We start from the raw sequence: 14,452 nt of genomic DNA on the forward strand, positions 1-14,452 counted from the left end.
CTCATAAAAGACAGAAATAAGTTAAGTTAAAATACAAAGTAACTATTTTAGTTAACAAATTACAAAAGTCATGTCATGTGCCACTCAAAAGAATTTAAGAAGGTGCTGATTTGATTTCTCACTGTGGTCATTCTTGAGAGAATCATAGTACCTATTGCTAGATCATTTGGACTTAATTTCAGTTATAAGTCAGGTGAATAAAATTTTTCAGACATAAAGTCCTTCACCAATTAGTATTAGCTGGGTACTAGACTTCAGCAGTAACACTGATTGTTAATATATATCTGATTTCAAAATGACATATTGTGAATTGGACAAATCTGTTTACAGAGCACATAGAAGAAACAAAATTACACCCCTGAACTGGAGGGGGGAATGAGACTACTTTTAATGTTGAGATATGTATTCACTTGAAATAAATGTTATGTTGAACACAATAGTTCAGTCCTGCACAACATACGACCTGCAGGCTGCTGAAGTTTTTTAAAACAGTAATCAATTCACTATTGTCCCAAAAGATGCATTGCTAAGCATCTTCCAAGACACCATTGCTGCCAGCTTCAGTCCCACTGGCACTCTTACTTGCTGTCAAATAGCTGATTGGTATGCCAGATATTCCTTTGCAGCCCACAGTTATTTTTAATTTATCAGTGACCTTTTCCCCTCTGTGCCTTGTACAGGCCTGGTTTAGAGCCTCCAATCCTCCTCCAAGCACAAAATCCTTGAACATAAACTGCAAATGCACAAAATTAGGTTATATGAGGTAATATAGCCTTCCCTGATTTAAGAGTGCTTCAGATGTCTGGGATCCCAAGTCCCAGAATCCATAGCCAGCAAGATTAGGGTTGGAGAGCATGGTGTGGTAGACACCATGCCTAGGTTAAAATTTCTGTTTGTTCAAGAATATCTCAGGAAGGCTTTGGTTAAGCATGTCTCATCTTAGTTGAGCATGGGTTATATTCTCCTGGAGGCCTTCAAGAAAATATGATTCAAATCTGAGATAGAAACATCTTAACCTGGATCATTTTCTTTATCTTCAGGTACGGTTTCCGAAGACCCCCTTATCTGGAGCTAAAAGCTCGGCCAAAGCTTGGTGAAAGAGAAGTGACTTTGGTTCATGTAACTGAGTGGATAGAGAAGAAACTAGAACAAGAATTTCAGGTACTTCAAATATCATTAGCATTAACTGTGTTAAAAGAATAAGTAAGACATTAGCTAAGCCGTCTGTGAGCTTAAAGATGGTAGCATGTATCTAAGATGAAAAAGCACACATTCACGCTGAATGGCTACATATTGGTATAACACCAGTCATTCCTTCTGAGAATTTCAGATCCTTAGTTTGATAACACATATAGGAACATACTGCAGTAGCCATAAAACTACTTAAGAATAGGCGTTGGGACACACTGTACTCCTTCTGTGCTCAACAGACTCCATGATCCCAGCAAAAGATATACAGATAGTCCTCGACTTACAGTTATAATTGAACCCCAAATTTTTCTTGCTGGCAAGACAATTAAGTGAGTTTTGCCCTATTTTACAACCTTTCATGCAGTGGTGGGTTTCAATTTTTTTAAATTACCGGTTCTATGGGTGTGGCATGGCTTGGTAGGCGTGGCAGGGGAAGAATACTGTAAAATCTCCATTCCCACCCCACTCCAGGGGGAGGTTACTGCAAAATCCCCATTTCCTCCTGATCAGCTGGGACTCGGGAGGCAGAGAATAGGTAGGGGTGGGGCCAGTCAGAATTTTTACTACCGGTTCTCCAAACTACTCAAAATTTCTGCTACCGGTTCTCCAGAACTGGTCAAAACCTGTTGAAACCCACCTCTGCTTTTGTGCCACTGTGGTTAAGTGAATAACTGCAATTGTTAAGTTAGTAACAAAGTGAAGTGAATCTGGCTTCCCCATTGACTTTGCTTGTCAGAAGGTCACAAAAGGTGATATGACCACATGACCCCTGGACACCATAACCATCATAAATATATACCAGTTGTCAAGCCTCCAAATTTTGATCACGTGACCATGGGGATGCTGGAACGGTTGTGTGAAAAATGATCATAAATCACTTTTTTTCAGTGCCATAACTTTAAACAGTCACTAAACAAACAGTTCTAAGTGGAGGACTATCTGAAAGGAGGCACCAAGTGAGATCACTGATACCCTGAAATACTGTCTTTGGACTTGAAGTGTGCCATATCCACACTAAAGTAATACCTTCTGTGCCCATATTTTTAAAAGTAGGAGCATAGTGCCTAATTTTAATTTCCTTTAAGAGATACCAAATAATTAGAAGGAATATTATTATGGATAATCTCATGAAGAAAGACTGATTTTAGCATGGGACAAATAGTTTGAATAAATTGTTGCTCATACTTTTTTTGACTATATTTCTAGAATTCTGTTCATCATGAATTTATTGAACTATTAAATATATCTATTCAAATTTCTAGCTATTTCCTTTAAAAAAAATTGGAATGATGGGGGCAAGGAGCAATAGCAGATAGGAGTCAAGTATTTTTTTTTAATGTTTGCTGAAATGTAATGGAATTAAGATTTTGTAAGCAATGTTGCTTTAATACCCATAATGACTCTGTTCCAAATCTAAATTTAAGGTACATAGATGTTTACTAGTGATCCATGATGTTACTTGATTCAAATAAACCTGTTTAGAATTTTACTGGGCCTGATGGGAGATTCCAATATAAGAGTTTGGTATATTTAATTTTTTGACTTTATATTTGAATTGCATTCTAACTCATTATTATACCTTGCAGAAAATTTTTGTCATGCCAAACATGGATGATCTTTATATTCCTCTAATGCACTCAGTCATGGACCCCCGCTCATCTACGTGCCCTTTGAAAGTTTCTGAAGATACCGAATTGGAACAGCCATGAAACGTGAAGACTGCAGTTTACAGTATTAACAGATGTCGTTTTCATGTTCTCTTTCAAATGAAACAATCTAGCTGATTTTTGTCCTTGTGCCATTTTTTTTTAAAGATAAGATTGCTTCTGCCAATAATTGCTCCAGTTATGGGTCTCTATTGACTTTAGAACATTAGTTCTATCTGTGCTAGGCTTTAAACCCTAGTAGTTAATATGCACTCTTCTGCAGTAAACTAGGGGGAGGAATCCAACTAGCAGCAATTGATCCAACAGATTTGATCCACATGGGAGTACTTTATGGATGTGCAGTAATTCAGGATACACACTGAACACTCACAGTTTGTCTCATCCAGTCATTTGGAACTTGTTTTCAGTAAGGCACGAACATGTCTAACTGGAAGACTTTCTCCTCTCAAGCAGCTAGAGATACAAATGGAAGTGGCATGTTCTTCACTCCTACAGTCCCAATAGCTTGTGTCAAGCAAATTTGAAGTGGTTTCTGGAGCTAAGAATGTACATTGGATGTATAGGTGATATTGTCAATTCATGTAGATTATGCATAGTAACTTCTTTTTTTTCACATGAAATTGAGTTTCTTGGAAACAAGTAGCCATATAAAACATGCAAACATACAGAATTGGTTTGAAGGGATCTTGTGATTCTTTAGAAAAAGAAACAAATTAAGACAAAGCCATGAGACCAAACTACAGTAAGCCTTCTAGTTAATGCGTTACAATTGCAGAAGTTGTGGCTGATGGCTCTTGGAGTTGACTACACATGGAAACGTCCAAGGCCATGCATGTACTCATCGGAAACGATTGCATGGAAGGAGCCATTCACTTTCACCAACCAGAATGTTTACAACTGTTTTTGTTCCCAACTATGTAGTGGGTCTTCGTTTATCCATTTAAGGAGGTGCAAATCCTGATTACAGCTGCTTTTTTTTTTTTGGTCAATGTAGCTAAAACACCTTGTAGGCTGGTTTGGTATTCCTGTATGAAAGTAACAACTCCAAAGCACTACAAGTGAGAATGGCCAAGAGAACACTGCCTTGCTGTTCCTTTTCTGTATGGACTAAACACAGAATACTGAATCTAACTCTTTTGAACACTACATAAGCAATGAGTGTTTGATACTCAGTATTGCCAACTACTTATGTTGAAAGAATGTTAATTTAGTTTACAAAGAAAGCAAGTGAGCTATGGAGTTCACTCTTTGATAGTGTACTAGGCTTTACACATTTCTAAGATCTTTTTTGTATGTTGTGTTAGATTCCTGCGTCCAAATTTCTCATGATTTGCAATCTCCAAATGAAGCTAATTGAAGTTGTTTTTTAAAAGCACCTTGCCTGAAACTTATTTAAAATTTAGCATTTAATATATTGACATAATCATATTATTTGGACAACTATTTTGTTACCTCAACTCTGGGACCATTCCATTTTATGTACTATTCTTCTCCTCTTAATGAAAGCATTTGCCTTCCTCTTAAATCTGCATGTCTTATTCACAGCTCTTTTCCCCCCTCTGTGCAATAAGTCAAAATACTAGATGCACAAATATGTAATCAAGTTTATCCAGGTTTGGCACAAGTAAATTCACTGCACTTCATAATCAGACTGTATGGGTTACTACAGTGGGCTTGCTTTTTTTTTTTTTTTCAAATAAAGTTATCCCATGTCAAAAATCTGTTTTGATGTTTGATGGGGTCGAAGTGTGGGTGCATATCCAGGAATATAGCGCTCATAATTCAATGAGACCGAAATACTGAAAAATTTACCAAATCGTATTCTACAATTCTGAACATTTCAGCTCTTATATCCAGTACTCATATTTTCTGTGGGAGCAGTCAGGCAAAATAGATTGTTTCATGGCACCTGGAGCCAGCCAGTCCTCTAAGCCAAGAGTACTCAAGATTCTTTGGAGACTGAGCCAGAGGATAAAAAGCTCTAGAATTTAAATAATATACAATTCTTCAGGATTTAATTTACATTCCTACAAGATGCCTCCTGAATCTTGCTCCAAATAGAAGGCCTGGGGAAATTTTGGATTTTTTGGTACAGTACTGTAAATTTTCCTCTTCAATTTGTAAAGCAAGGTTTAGGGGATGCAGTCCATTTTCGCTCACAAGTCTTATTTTCTAAACAACAGAATTAGCTTCCCAGATAGGAAGACTTGCTATCTATCAAACAGCCCTTAAGTTTTTTTCTTTCTTTGTATTAATGCACCATTTTGAACTAAAATGTGGTTCGATATTATAGCTGTGCTAACTATTGATCAAATGTTTCAGGAAATTTCTGCAAAATTGCTGCTCAATAAATAGAAGTTATTTGCATCTCTTGGTCAGCTTTCTCAAGAGATGCACCCGTTTCTGTTCCTTTACAGTCAGCATCTCAACAGGATGTAAAATAAAGCTGCGCCAGACACACAAGTTCAGGCCTTTTTCCAGATACTAGGAACTACATGGGACAAACTATCTGCTTATCACATTAAACCACAGGCCACCACAAATCCAGTTTCCACTGTGTCACATTGAATTGAATACACATTAAATTAGTATGAAATTATTGTAATGCAACCCAGGCTGGGTTGCATTACAATCACTTCATGCTAATTTAACCAGCACTAATTTATTTGATAGTATTACTAAAGTTTTGCCCAGATCTTGCAAGAGATCTTGACTTAACTATAAATACAATTATATTTGTGTAAGGGGTTCCGACAGATGTGAAAATTTTGAGGGTTCCTCCAAGTTAAAAAAAAAAAGGTTGAGAGGTTGTTCTGTAGAACTGTTCTCCAAAAAAATTTTTTATCCAGGAATAGATCAATTCACCATCCTTGAAAGATTGGCAAAACCTAATTTCAAGCTACACATTCAACATGTTGTACTCTTAAGAGGCTTGAGTTGTTTATCTCATTACTATACTCGGCATTAAAGATGTGATTGGTTAACAAGTTGTATGTTACACACACACTTGAATGATTATTTGCAATGAACTCTCTGGTTGTGGCAAGATTTATCCATACTATAAAGTTGTGGCTAAATCAGAGAACTGTATTTTTATTCTAAAACTTGTTTCCATTGAAGTTTTGTCCTAAGCAAAATGGAAGGAAATTAGCATTGGAGCACCCTACCTTGACTGCTGGCTTTTCTTGGATGCTCCACTAGCATGCCAAAGGTTTGTCCCATATAGGAGTGTCCACCCTCCATGTATCTTTAGTCCTGTTTTCTCTTTGGGCTTGTATTACAAGCCCAAAGTAATGTGCACTTGGTTAGTTTGTGTGCTAGAATTCTACAAAATGTCCAGAGTAAACTTTTAAAACCTAAAACATCTTTGAGGCAAAGGACAATTCTAGTAGCAGGTAATGTTTAATAGGAGACAATCAGTTGGGTGGGCATGTGCTTTTGGATGAAATATAACACCAACAAGATTGCACTGAGCTGCAGTACCTTATAGTTTGTCTGAGTGGGGTTTTACACACTACTTTTGCTTGATGCTAGATTATAATCATCTTTGAAAATGGGATTATGCAAAGACATCAGGTAATGAGAGCCAACCTTTCCTTTAACTCATGTTATCTTCAGATATTCTAACAAAATAAAATTGAAGCACTCAATTACATAATACTCTTCCCAGATGATCCAGCCTCTGAAGGTTCACTGCAGTTATTTGAGGAACTTACATATTTTAACATTAAGCATGAGATGGATTGTAACTTGTCTTTAAAAGAATCACTCAGGTTTAAGCTGAGCAACACCAGTTATAAGCAAGCTTTTTATTTTTGCACTGTAGCGTAGCCAGTGAGACCATGAATGGGCCATGCACCAGTTCAAAGGCAGTGCTTCAAACCTATCTGAAAAAAATATCCAAAGTAAGCAGTTTTTACATTTTTAAATTTATTTATTTACAACATTCAAGACATCCCCACATTACAGCCCTCTTTGTGTTGCTTGGTTCAACAAGTGACAGTTGGTTCCAGAGGTTTTCATTCAGCATCAAGACAATCTTGGCACACCTAGAGTAAAAAAAAGCAGGATTCAGGGTAGTGATTTCAGAATACTGAGATATCTTTGCTCAGATCTAGAGGTTAGTTTTATGTCTTTTTTTAAAATGAGAACATACCACTGAACATTAAGAGCTAGGGTGCCATTACCTGCACCTGGGCAACTAATGCTGGTGGCTCAGATACAGTGTCTCTTCATCTGCATCAGCAGTCTAACACGCCAAAAATATCATCACAGCAGCCAGCATAGGGTTCCCAATTTAGATCACTCAAAAGCAGGATTACAAAGGTTTATTTTGATGTGCTCACAAGGAGATGCAGCTATATCCCTCTCCTACTGCAGTTCTTTGGAGATGTTAATAATGTGGAGGAAACCTTTGGAGTCTTCAAGACTATTCAAGTCCGTATCAGACATGTCACCCATGAATTTCTTCACTTCTTTTAACAACATTCATAGCAGCCATCACTCTTGTGCTCATAAATTTCAGGCTGGAAAACTTAAACTTTTTTTTTTTTTGCTCTAAAGCACCTTCTCTGCAGGACCACTGGCACTTTTCACATTTGAGGGAGGAAAACGTTCCCCCCACCCACTTCCAACTCAGGATACACCGCCATCATTAAACTAGAATAAAGTTCTAACCTTTCTTTTATATGGCAAGTGAGTCATGCCCTATTCACCAATTCCAACTTTTTCAAACATGTGAACTAGAAAGCATTAGGTAAGTCAGGGGCGCAACACATCTGAAAGCACAAGGGGTGGGTGCTTTGGCATCAGCAAAGTCGTATTCCAAACCTCACAAATCTACCTCTGGAATCAAGACATATACCGGACCTCTCTCCCTCTCGAGAGTCCTTGCAAAAGCAAAGTACAATCTACTGCCCAATTATGGACCATAAAACGCCACCTCCACACCACTATACCTCAAGAAGCCCCAAAGTCTCCCTTTTCACCAACCGAGACTTAATTTGTCAGCACCAAGGACAATGTACTCAAGGGCACTGAAGCACATCCAACTCACAATCACGATTCTCCATTGGTTGGGAGAATCTGGGAGTTGAAGTCCACAAGTCTTAAAAAAGCCACGTTTGCAGTCCCCCGTCCTAACGCAATGCCTTCTCCACGATCTTCTCAGTTCAGTTCCACGTGATGTTTCGTAAAACGGCTCTAAAAGGCACTGCAGTCATTGCCGTCGTGAGTTACCCACCCCTTAAGCAAGGTGTACGAGTGCAAGTTAGTAAGGACAAAAATTCCCCAAATCAGAGCAGCGAGGCAAGACAGGATCCCTACCATACCACGACTAAAAGGCTCTGCTCAAATCCCAGGCATTTTTATTGTAAAATAAATGCTGGGTCAATAACATCTGCCAGATGTTCAATCGCAATCAGGACTGCTGCCCATCCGTCAGGCGGCAAAAATCCCAACGACCGCTAGACGGCAACGAGGAAACGTTCTGTAAAAAAGGCGCAAACGTTTTGCCGCTTCACGATCGTTCGGATTACTGCGGCACAGAATAGATACAGCGGAGGCAACCGTTTCTTTCCCAGCCTCCCAAAAGCAAAGGTCGCAAGCACGCACCTCCCACGCCTTCCATCCCACGACGAAAAGGCAGAGTACGCGGCCTGCGTCTCTATTTATAGGCCGCGTGGCGCCTAGGTACACGCCCCTTTCTCTAGAAACCAATCGCGATAGAATGGCTCCGTCACGTGACCCGCGCCAACTCGCGGTAAGTGTGCCGGTAACGCGCAATGCAGATATTTTCCCGCCGTATTTTTCATGTTTGGGTTTTTTTGGGGGTGGGGGAAGGGGGCGCTAAATTCTTACATTCCTCTCAAGAATTTTAGCCCGAGAAAAAAAACCAGGGCCGATTTACCATCTCTTGAGTCCTATGTTTGCCTATCCGCCGGTTTTAATGAGACTTTCTCCCACTTCATATGTATGTTTGATAGACTTGGCTTCTAAGCGCCTGTGTTAGTCAGGTTGCACAAAATATACAGTGAGTAAATGACAGGCGAGAAGCTTTTGAGTTACCATTAAACCTGCAGAGTTTAAGGATTGCCTTCTTTAAAAAGAAATCTCGTCTTCAGCAATTATTATTTGATTCTTGTTAGTATTTTGAACTCAATGGATTTATTCTATTCTCTACTTAATATATTTTGTACTTTTGTACACGAGTAGATTAGAATGCATTTACTAGATTCCGGGCAGATCTAGATAATGCTGGCCAGATAATTTGAGTAATGTTGTCATCTTGACTTCAACTCTTTCTTAGACTTCAACGTCTGTGAGGTGTTTCTATCCACTGGAGGGCAGTCATTGCTCGTTTGGAAAATGGATAAGTGCATTGGGATAGATAGGCATAGGAAAGGGGGCTAGCAAAACTAGCCTACAAAATCAGAGGAATGCAAGTAATCCTCCATTTACAGTAGGTCATTGATCGTTCAAAGTTACAATGACACTGGAAAAAGTGACTTATGACTGTTTTTCATATTGCATTCTCCTCCTGGTGAGACGCTTGGCAACTGACTCGTATTTATGACGGTTGCAGTGTCCCGGGGTCACGTGATCACCTTTTCTGACTTACTTACTTTCTTTTTTTTAAAAGTTTTTTTATTTTTTTAGACTGTTGGAAGAAATATCCATCTGGGTTCAGTTCCAAGTGGGGACAAAGACACTGGAAACATGGAGGCTGCTTGGAAAGATGGTTTAATGGTAGCCAGGATCACATGGCTTGAGATCCTGAACAGAAAAGGGCTGAGATCCTGTGTGCTCCCTGGTTTTATGCTTTTTCTGAGCTTTGAACTTTCTGGGGCACAGGAAGAGTATCCTGATTGGTTGTCAAACTCCCAGGTGGTCTAGGGGTCTTAGGTAATGTTGTAGGTTGTCTCTCAAGCTTGCTTGAGCCTTGCCATGTGGTAAGATTCTGTTGCTAGATGGGTAGGGGCTAATCCTATCTTTGTCATGTAGACAATGGACTGGCTCAGGCCTTAATGGCCCATTGACAAAGGTGGGGGGGAGTTGCTTTGTCTTTAAAACATGTTTCTCCATTTCTCATCCAGGGAAATATATTTTCTAAAATATTTCATTCTTCTAGGAGAGGGGTGGGTGCTAAATTCCTACAAGACAAACAAACATAAAAACATCTTCAATACAAATACAGTGTGCTGGTTGGTTGATTACAAATCTTTTGTGCAATTTCAACATGTACATCTCATTAGCTTGTCTAATTTTACATTTTATCAGTCTGATATGTATCCAAGTATTTTAATCACTTAATCATTTAATTAACTATAATATTTCATTCTCTCATTTCATATAAAGTATTCTAAATTAATATTTAGATTTATTACCTCATCCATTCCAACATCTTAAATCAATTATATCTTTCAACAATTTTTCCCTTATAAAAACCTCAAATCTTTTTTTAAGATATTTTCCCCTCTAACCATTGGTAAAATAGATCCCATATCTTATAATATTGTTTATCTTCCTGTTCTCTGATTTCAAATGTCAAACCTTTTCCGACTTTCTTACAAACAAAGTCAATGGGGAAACCGGATTCATTTATCAACTGTGTTATTAACAACTGCAGTGATTCACTTAACAACGATGGCAAGAAAAGCTGTAAAATGGGGCAAATTCACTTAAATGTTTCACTTAGCCACATAATTTGTTGGGCTCAATTATGGTCGTAAGTCCAGGACTACATGTACTGGACTTTGCTTTTGCACAACTGGGATAGAAGGAGAAATAATAAAAAACCTGACTGGAGAGTAATTTTATTTGCTTTATCAAATTGTAACGTTGCACTCAGTTTTTGCTCTAGTCCCACCCGCCACTTTTGGCATTTGGTCTTTCCAGTGCACATTTGAAAGGCCAATTCTCTGGAAAGATGCACACCTTGTTAGTTCTTTTTGCCAAAGGGCTGAAAGAGAATATGCAGGGCCTCTGGTGGCTCAGCAGACTAAGTCTGTCTGTTAACACAGCTGCTTGCAATTACTGCAAGTTCAAGTCCCACCAGGCCCAAGGTTGACTCAGCCTTCCATCCTTTATAAGGTAGGTAAAATGAGGACCCAGATTGTTGGGGGCAATAAAAGTTGACTTTGTATATAATATACAAATGGATGAAGACTATTGCTTAACACTGTAAGCTGCCCTGAGTCTTCGGAGAAGGGCGGGATATAATTTTTTTTTTTTTAAAAAAGTGGACTCTCCTTGGGGACTTAAACTACATGGCTGCCCCGGTCAGTCAAAAGCAGCTTAGAGAGTTTCTCAAGCAGTGATAAGTGCAGTGCGGTGGTATTGCAGATGTGATCTAGGTCAGGGGTCTCCAACCTTAGCAACTTTAAGCCTGAAGGACCAACTCCCAGAATTCCCTAACCAGCTTTGGCTGGGGAATTCTGGGAGTTGAAGTCCTCCAGGCTTAAAGTTGCTAAGGTTGGAGATCCCTGATCTAGGTGAAACATGGCACCTCTCTCCCAATGAGAAAGGGAGTCAGGATGGGGAGAAGGAGAGCAGAGTTGGACTCCAACTGAGTACCCTGAGGCAAAGTTATTGCATAGCTTTGCAAAGCACATCCTGGTCTGGAAGAGCCTCAAGAGGCTTGGTGTTAGGAGCTGTTATGGAATTTAGTTGTGGTCTTGAGAAAGGAAGGGAAAGGAGAAAGGAAATGTTTGCTCAGCCCTGAGAAAGGGTGAGAAAAGGACTCCGAACATTCTTGCCTTGACTTCGTTGGCCTTAAGAAGGAGTGTCAACAAGTTTTTGAGATTCTATAAATATACCCTACAATAAAATAGCATGCCTGGAAACCCATTTCTTATCTATTTATCATACTTGGAAACTGCCCATCTTCCCAACTCCCCTGGTCTATTCCAAAGAGCTAACTGGAGCCAAAGAAATCCCTTTAAATATAGTTATGTCCTTATTGGAAAACATTGCCTTTTTGTTTTTATTTCAGTAGGACCCAGATATTTGGTGGGATTTAAGGTGTGAAGGTTGAGACTCACTGTTCTCACCCATAGGTCCAGTTTATATTAATACATACAAACACAGTTGGAGATTAAATTTGGAGTATCTCACCAAAGTAGGTTTGTCACACATACTGAGGGTGTAAGTAGGTAATTCTGTCAGAAAAAGCTGACGCATCATGTTCCAGAGTTTTCAAAATATTTGAATTTTGCCTGCTATCGACCCCAATCAGCACTGCCAAAGCTGGTTTCAGACAGCTGAAAGATTGTCCACCCTGATTCAAATAAATTGCTGAGAAGGGCAATGAGATTGACACTTTTCCCCATTTTTTGCCTCTTGTGAATGAAGAATGGAAGAGCTTGGCTAAAAAGTCAATACCTTATAATTCTTATAAAAAATAAGAAGTGTCATGTGGTTGTTCTTTGTATTCTCTAGCTGTTTTTTTTGTTCAATGTCCTTCCTTTGGTTTACCAATATTTATTTCTTTGCAAATAAAATACAATAATATTATTAAAAATATAAATTTAAATACAGGTAGTCCTTGACATATGACCACAATTGAATCCAAAACTTCCATTGCTAAGTGAAACAGTTTTTAAGTGAGTTTTGCACCATTTTATGACCTTTCCTACCACAGCTGTTAAATGAATCGCTTCAGTTGTCAAGTCAGTAACACGGTTATTAAGTGAATTTGGCTCCCCGTTGACTTTGCTTGTCAGAAGGTCACAAAAGGGGATCACATGATTCCTGGGACACTGCAACTGTCATAAAATAATGCCAGCTGTGAAGCATTCGAATTTTGATCATGTGACCCTGGAGATGCTGCAACTGTCATAAATGTGAAAACCGCTCATAAGTCATTTTTTTCCAGAACCGTTGTAAGTCACTAAACAAATGGTTGTATGTCAAGCACTACCTATAACTATGAAATCTCAGTATGGCATACTTGTTTGTTTAGATACCTGCTGTCCTTAATTTCTTGCATACGGCCTTGAAATGAGCTGATGAATCTTTCTTTAGTCTTCATACATATCTAGCTTTATCAGTCAAAAGGTATGACGAGTTATAATTATTTATGTTAAAAATAATATTTTTCTGGAGAGATAGAAGAAGTAGAGAAGTAGAGAGAAATACAAAGAGGGTTACACACATGGAAGATGGATCTGTCTGTAATCCCTGCAACACTTCAAGAATGAGGTGTGTGGTTGCACCTCGGGAATCCTATCACACCATTTGTTTGATTTAAGAACTGACATCATTGATTCATTCATTCCAAATCACTGGATTCCAACAACACCCTGCTCCCCATTGTCCTGTTAATCAATAGAGGGAGATTCCAGCTCTTCCGTCCTTTCCTTTCCTTTCCTTTCTTCCACTTCCATCCCAGCCAGTATGGCAAGCTATCCTGGAAGGGTTTGTCATTAACTGGTATTTTGATACAACTGGACAACCGGTCTTTGAACATTGGATTTTTTTATATTGTTGCTTGGCATCTTTTGATTATATACTGTACCCAACCATTCTTTTCAGTGGAAGCTGCTCAGTGCACTAGAACATTTTGCAGAGCAGTTATTTATGAGAAAATCCAGGGAACCTGCTTTCAACCTCCTCAGCTAACCTTAGGGAAAAGTTCATTGGCCTTATCTTGCTCCTGGTAGTAGCAACTCTGCCATCTCTTTCAGGGGTCCCATCACTGGTTATTAGTTCAGCAGCAGTACTTTAAAAAACCCTGTTATTTAATTAATTGATACTTTTTGTCTTTCACTGAAATGTAAATGCTAATCAAAATATTCAACATTGCAAGCATGCTTCAAATGATTCCTTGCAATTTGCTGGATATTGCCAAGGGGATGGATATTTTGGGGTAGAAATGGCAATATAGTTCTAATTACAGTGTGGGCAGCCACAGTGAAATCTATTTCACAATGTTAATGGGCCATTCAATCTTCCCTTCGGTTAGGTTTAGTAAAATCCCAGAATAATAATATCTATTACCAATAAGTTTGATGAGGATAACAGCCCTTGGCTACAATCATACAAATGGTTAGACTTAGATGCATTTAGCAATAGCACTTACACTTAGATTTATATACCACTTCTCTAAGCTGTTTACAGAATCAGCATATTCCCTCCAACAATCTGAGTCCTCATTTTACCAACCTCGGAAGGATGGAAGGCTGAGTCAACCTTGAGCAGGTCAGCATTGAACCCCTGGCAATCAGCAGAATTAGCCTACAATACCGCATTCTGACCACTGTGCCACTATACATCCCTATATTTTCAGTAGAATTTTAGTCATGTCTGTAGAATTCTCAGCCTTCAACAAAATGGAGCATATTTCTGAGTCATGAAATTCAATAAGTTTGACAAGTGGGCATTGAAGAGTCAGGTCATGTCCTTCTAACTCAAAATCTAACCCTAACCATAACTCAAACCAACCATCAAATGACAAAATACAATTCCAAATGAGGTAACCCAATACTCCTTTTTCCTTCCATGTCATAACAATTTATAATTAAACACATGCTTTTCCCCTGCCATACAAACTCCGATGTATCCTTCTGTCACTGATTAAATGGTGCATTAGTTGT

General features: G+C 38.8%; 1 protein-coding gene, 1 long non-coding RNA gene and 2 other non-coding genes across 8 annotated transcripts in view; 1 reads left to right on the top strand and 3 right to left on the bottom strand.

The window, feature by feature from the left end:
• Window positions 1-3,783, top strand: part of TEX2 (testis expressed 2) — a 105,243-nt gene extending 101,460 nt beyond the window's left edge. For all 4 annotated transcript variants that reach the window (XM_058169008.1, XM_058169009.1, XM_058169010.1 and 1 more), the window contains exons 11-12: window positions 1,041-1,161; window positions 2,778-3,783. In XM_058169008.1, the coding sequence (XP_058024991.1) occupies window positions 1,041-1,161; window positions 2,778-2,900 (244 nt within the window). In that variant the 3' untranslated portion in view covers window positions 2,901-3,783. The remainder of the gene's footprint in view (window positions 1-1,040; window positions 1,162-2,777) is intronic.
• A 2,816-nt stretch (window positions 3,784-6,599) lies between these two features.
• Window positions 6,600-6,736, bottom strand: LOC131193782 (small nucleolar RNA SNORA50). Its single transcript, XR_009154033.1, has one exon. It is a non-coding gene; the product is annotated as a small nucleolar RNA SNORA50 (small nucleolar RNA).
• Window positions 6,737-6,771: 35 nt separating this feature from the next.
• Window positions 6,772-8,608, bottom strand: LOC131191167 (uncharacterized). Of its 2 annotated transcripts, none has more exons than XR_009153441.1 (2): window positions 7,915-8,608; window positions 6,772-6,907 (listed from the first exon to the last, which is right to left on the bottom strand). It is a non-coding gene; the product is annotated as an uncharacterized LOC131191167 (long non-coding RNA). The 2 variants fall into 2 exon arrangements; XR_009153442.1 differs by having other exon boundaries at window positions 7,046-8,608.
• Window positions 7,072-7,134, bottom strand: LOC131193776 (small nucleolar RNA SNORD104). Its single transcript, XR_009154028.1, has one exon. It is a non-coding gene; the product is annotated as a small nucleolar RNA SNORD104 (small nucleolar RNA).
• Window positions 8,609-14,452: the final 5,844 nt, after the last annotated feature.

The sequence above is a fragment of the Ahaetulla prasina genome, chromosome 2 (genome assembly GCF_028640845.1).
Source record: "Ahaetulla prasina isolate Xishuangbanna chromosome 2, ASM2864084v1, whole genome shotgun sequence".
Lineage (NCBI taxonomy): Eukaryota > Metazoa > Chordata > Lepidosauria > Squamata > Colubridae > Ahaetulla > Ahaetulla prasina.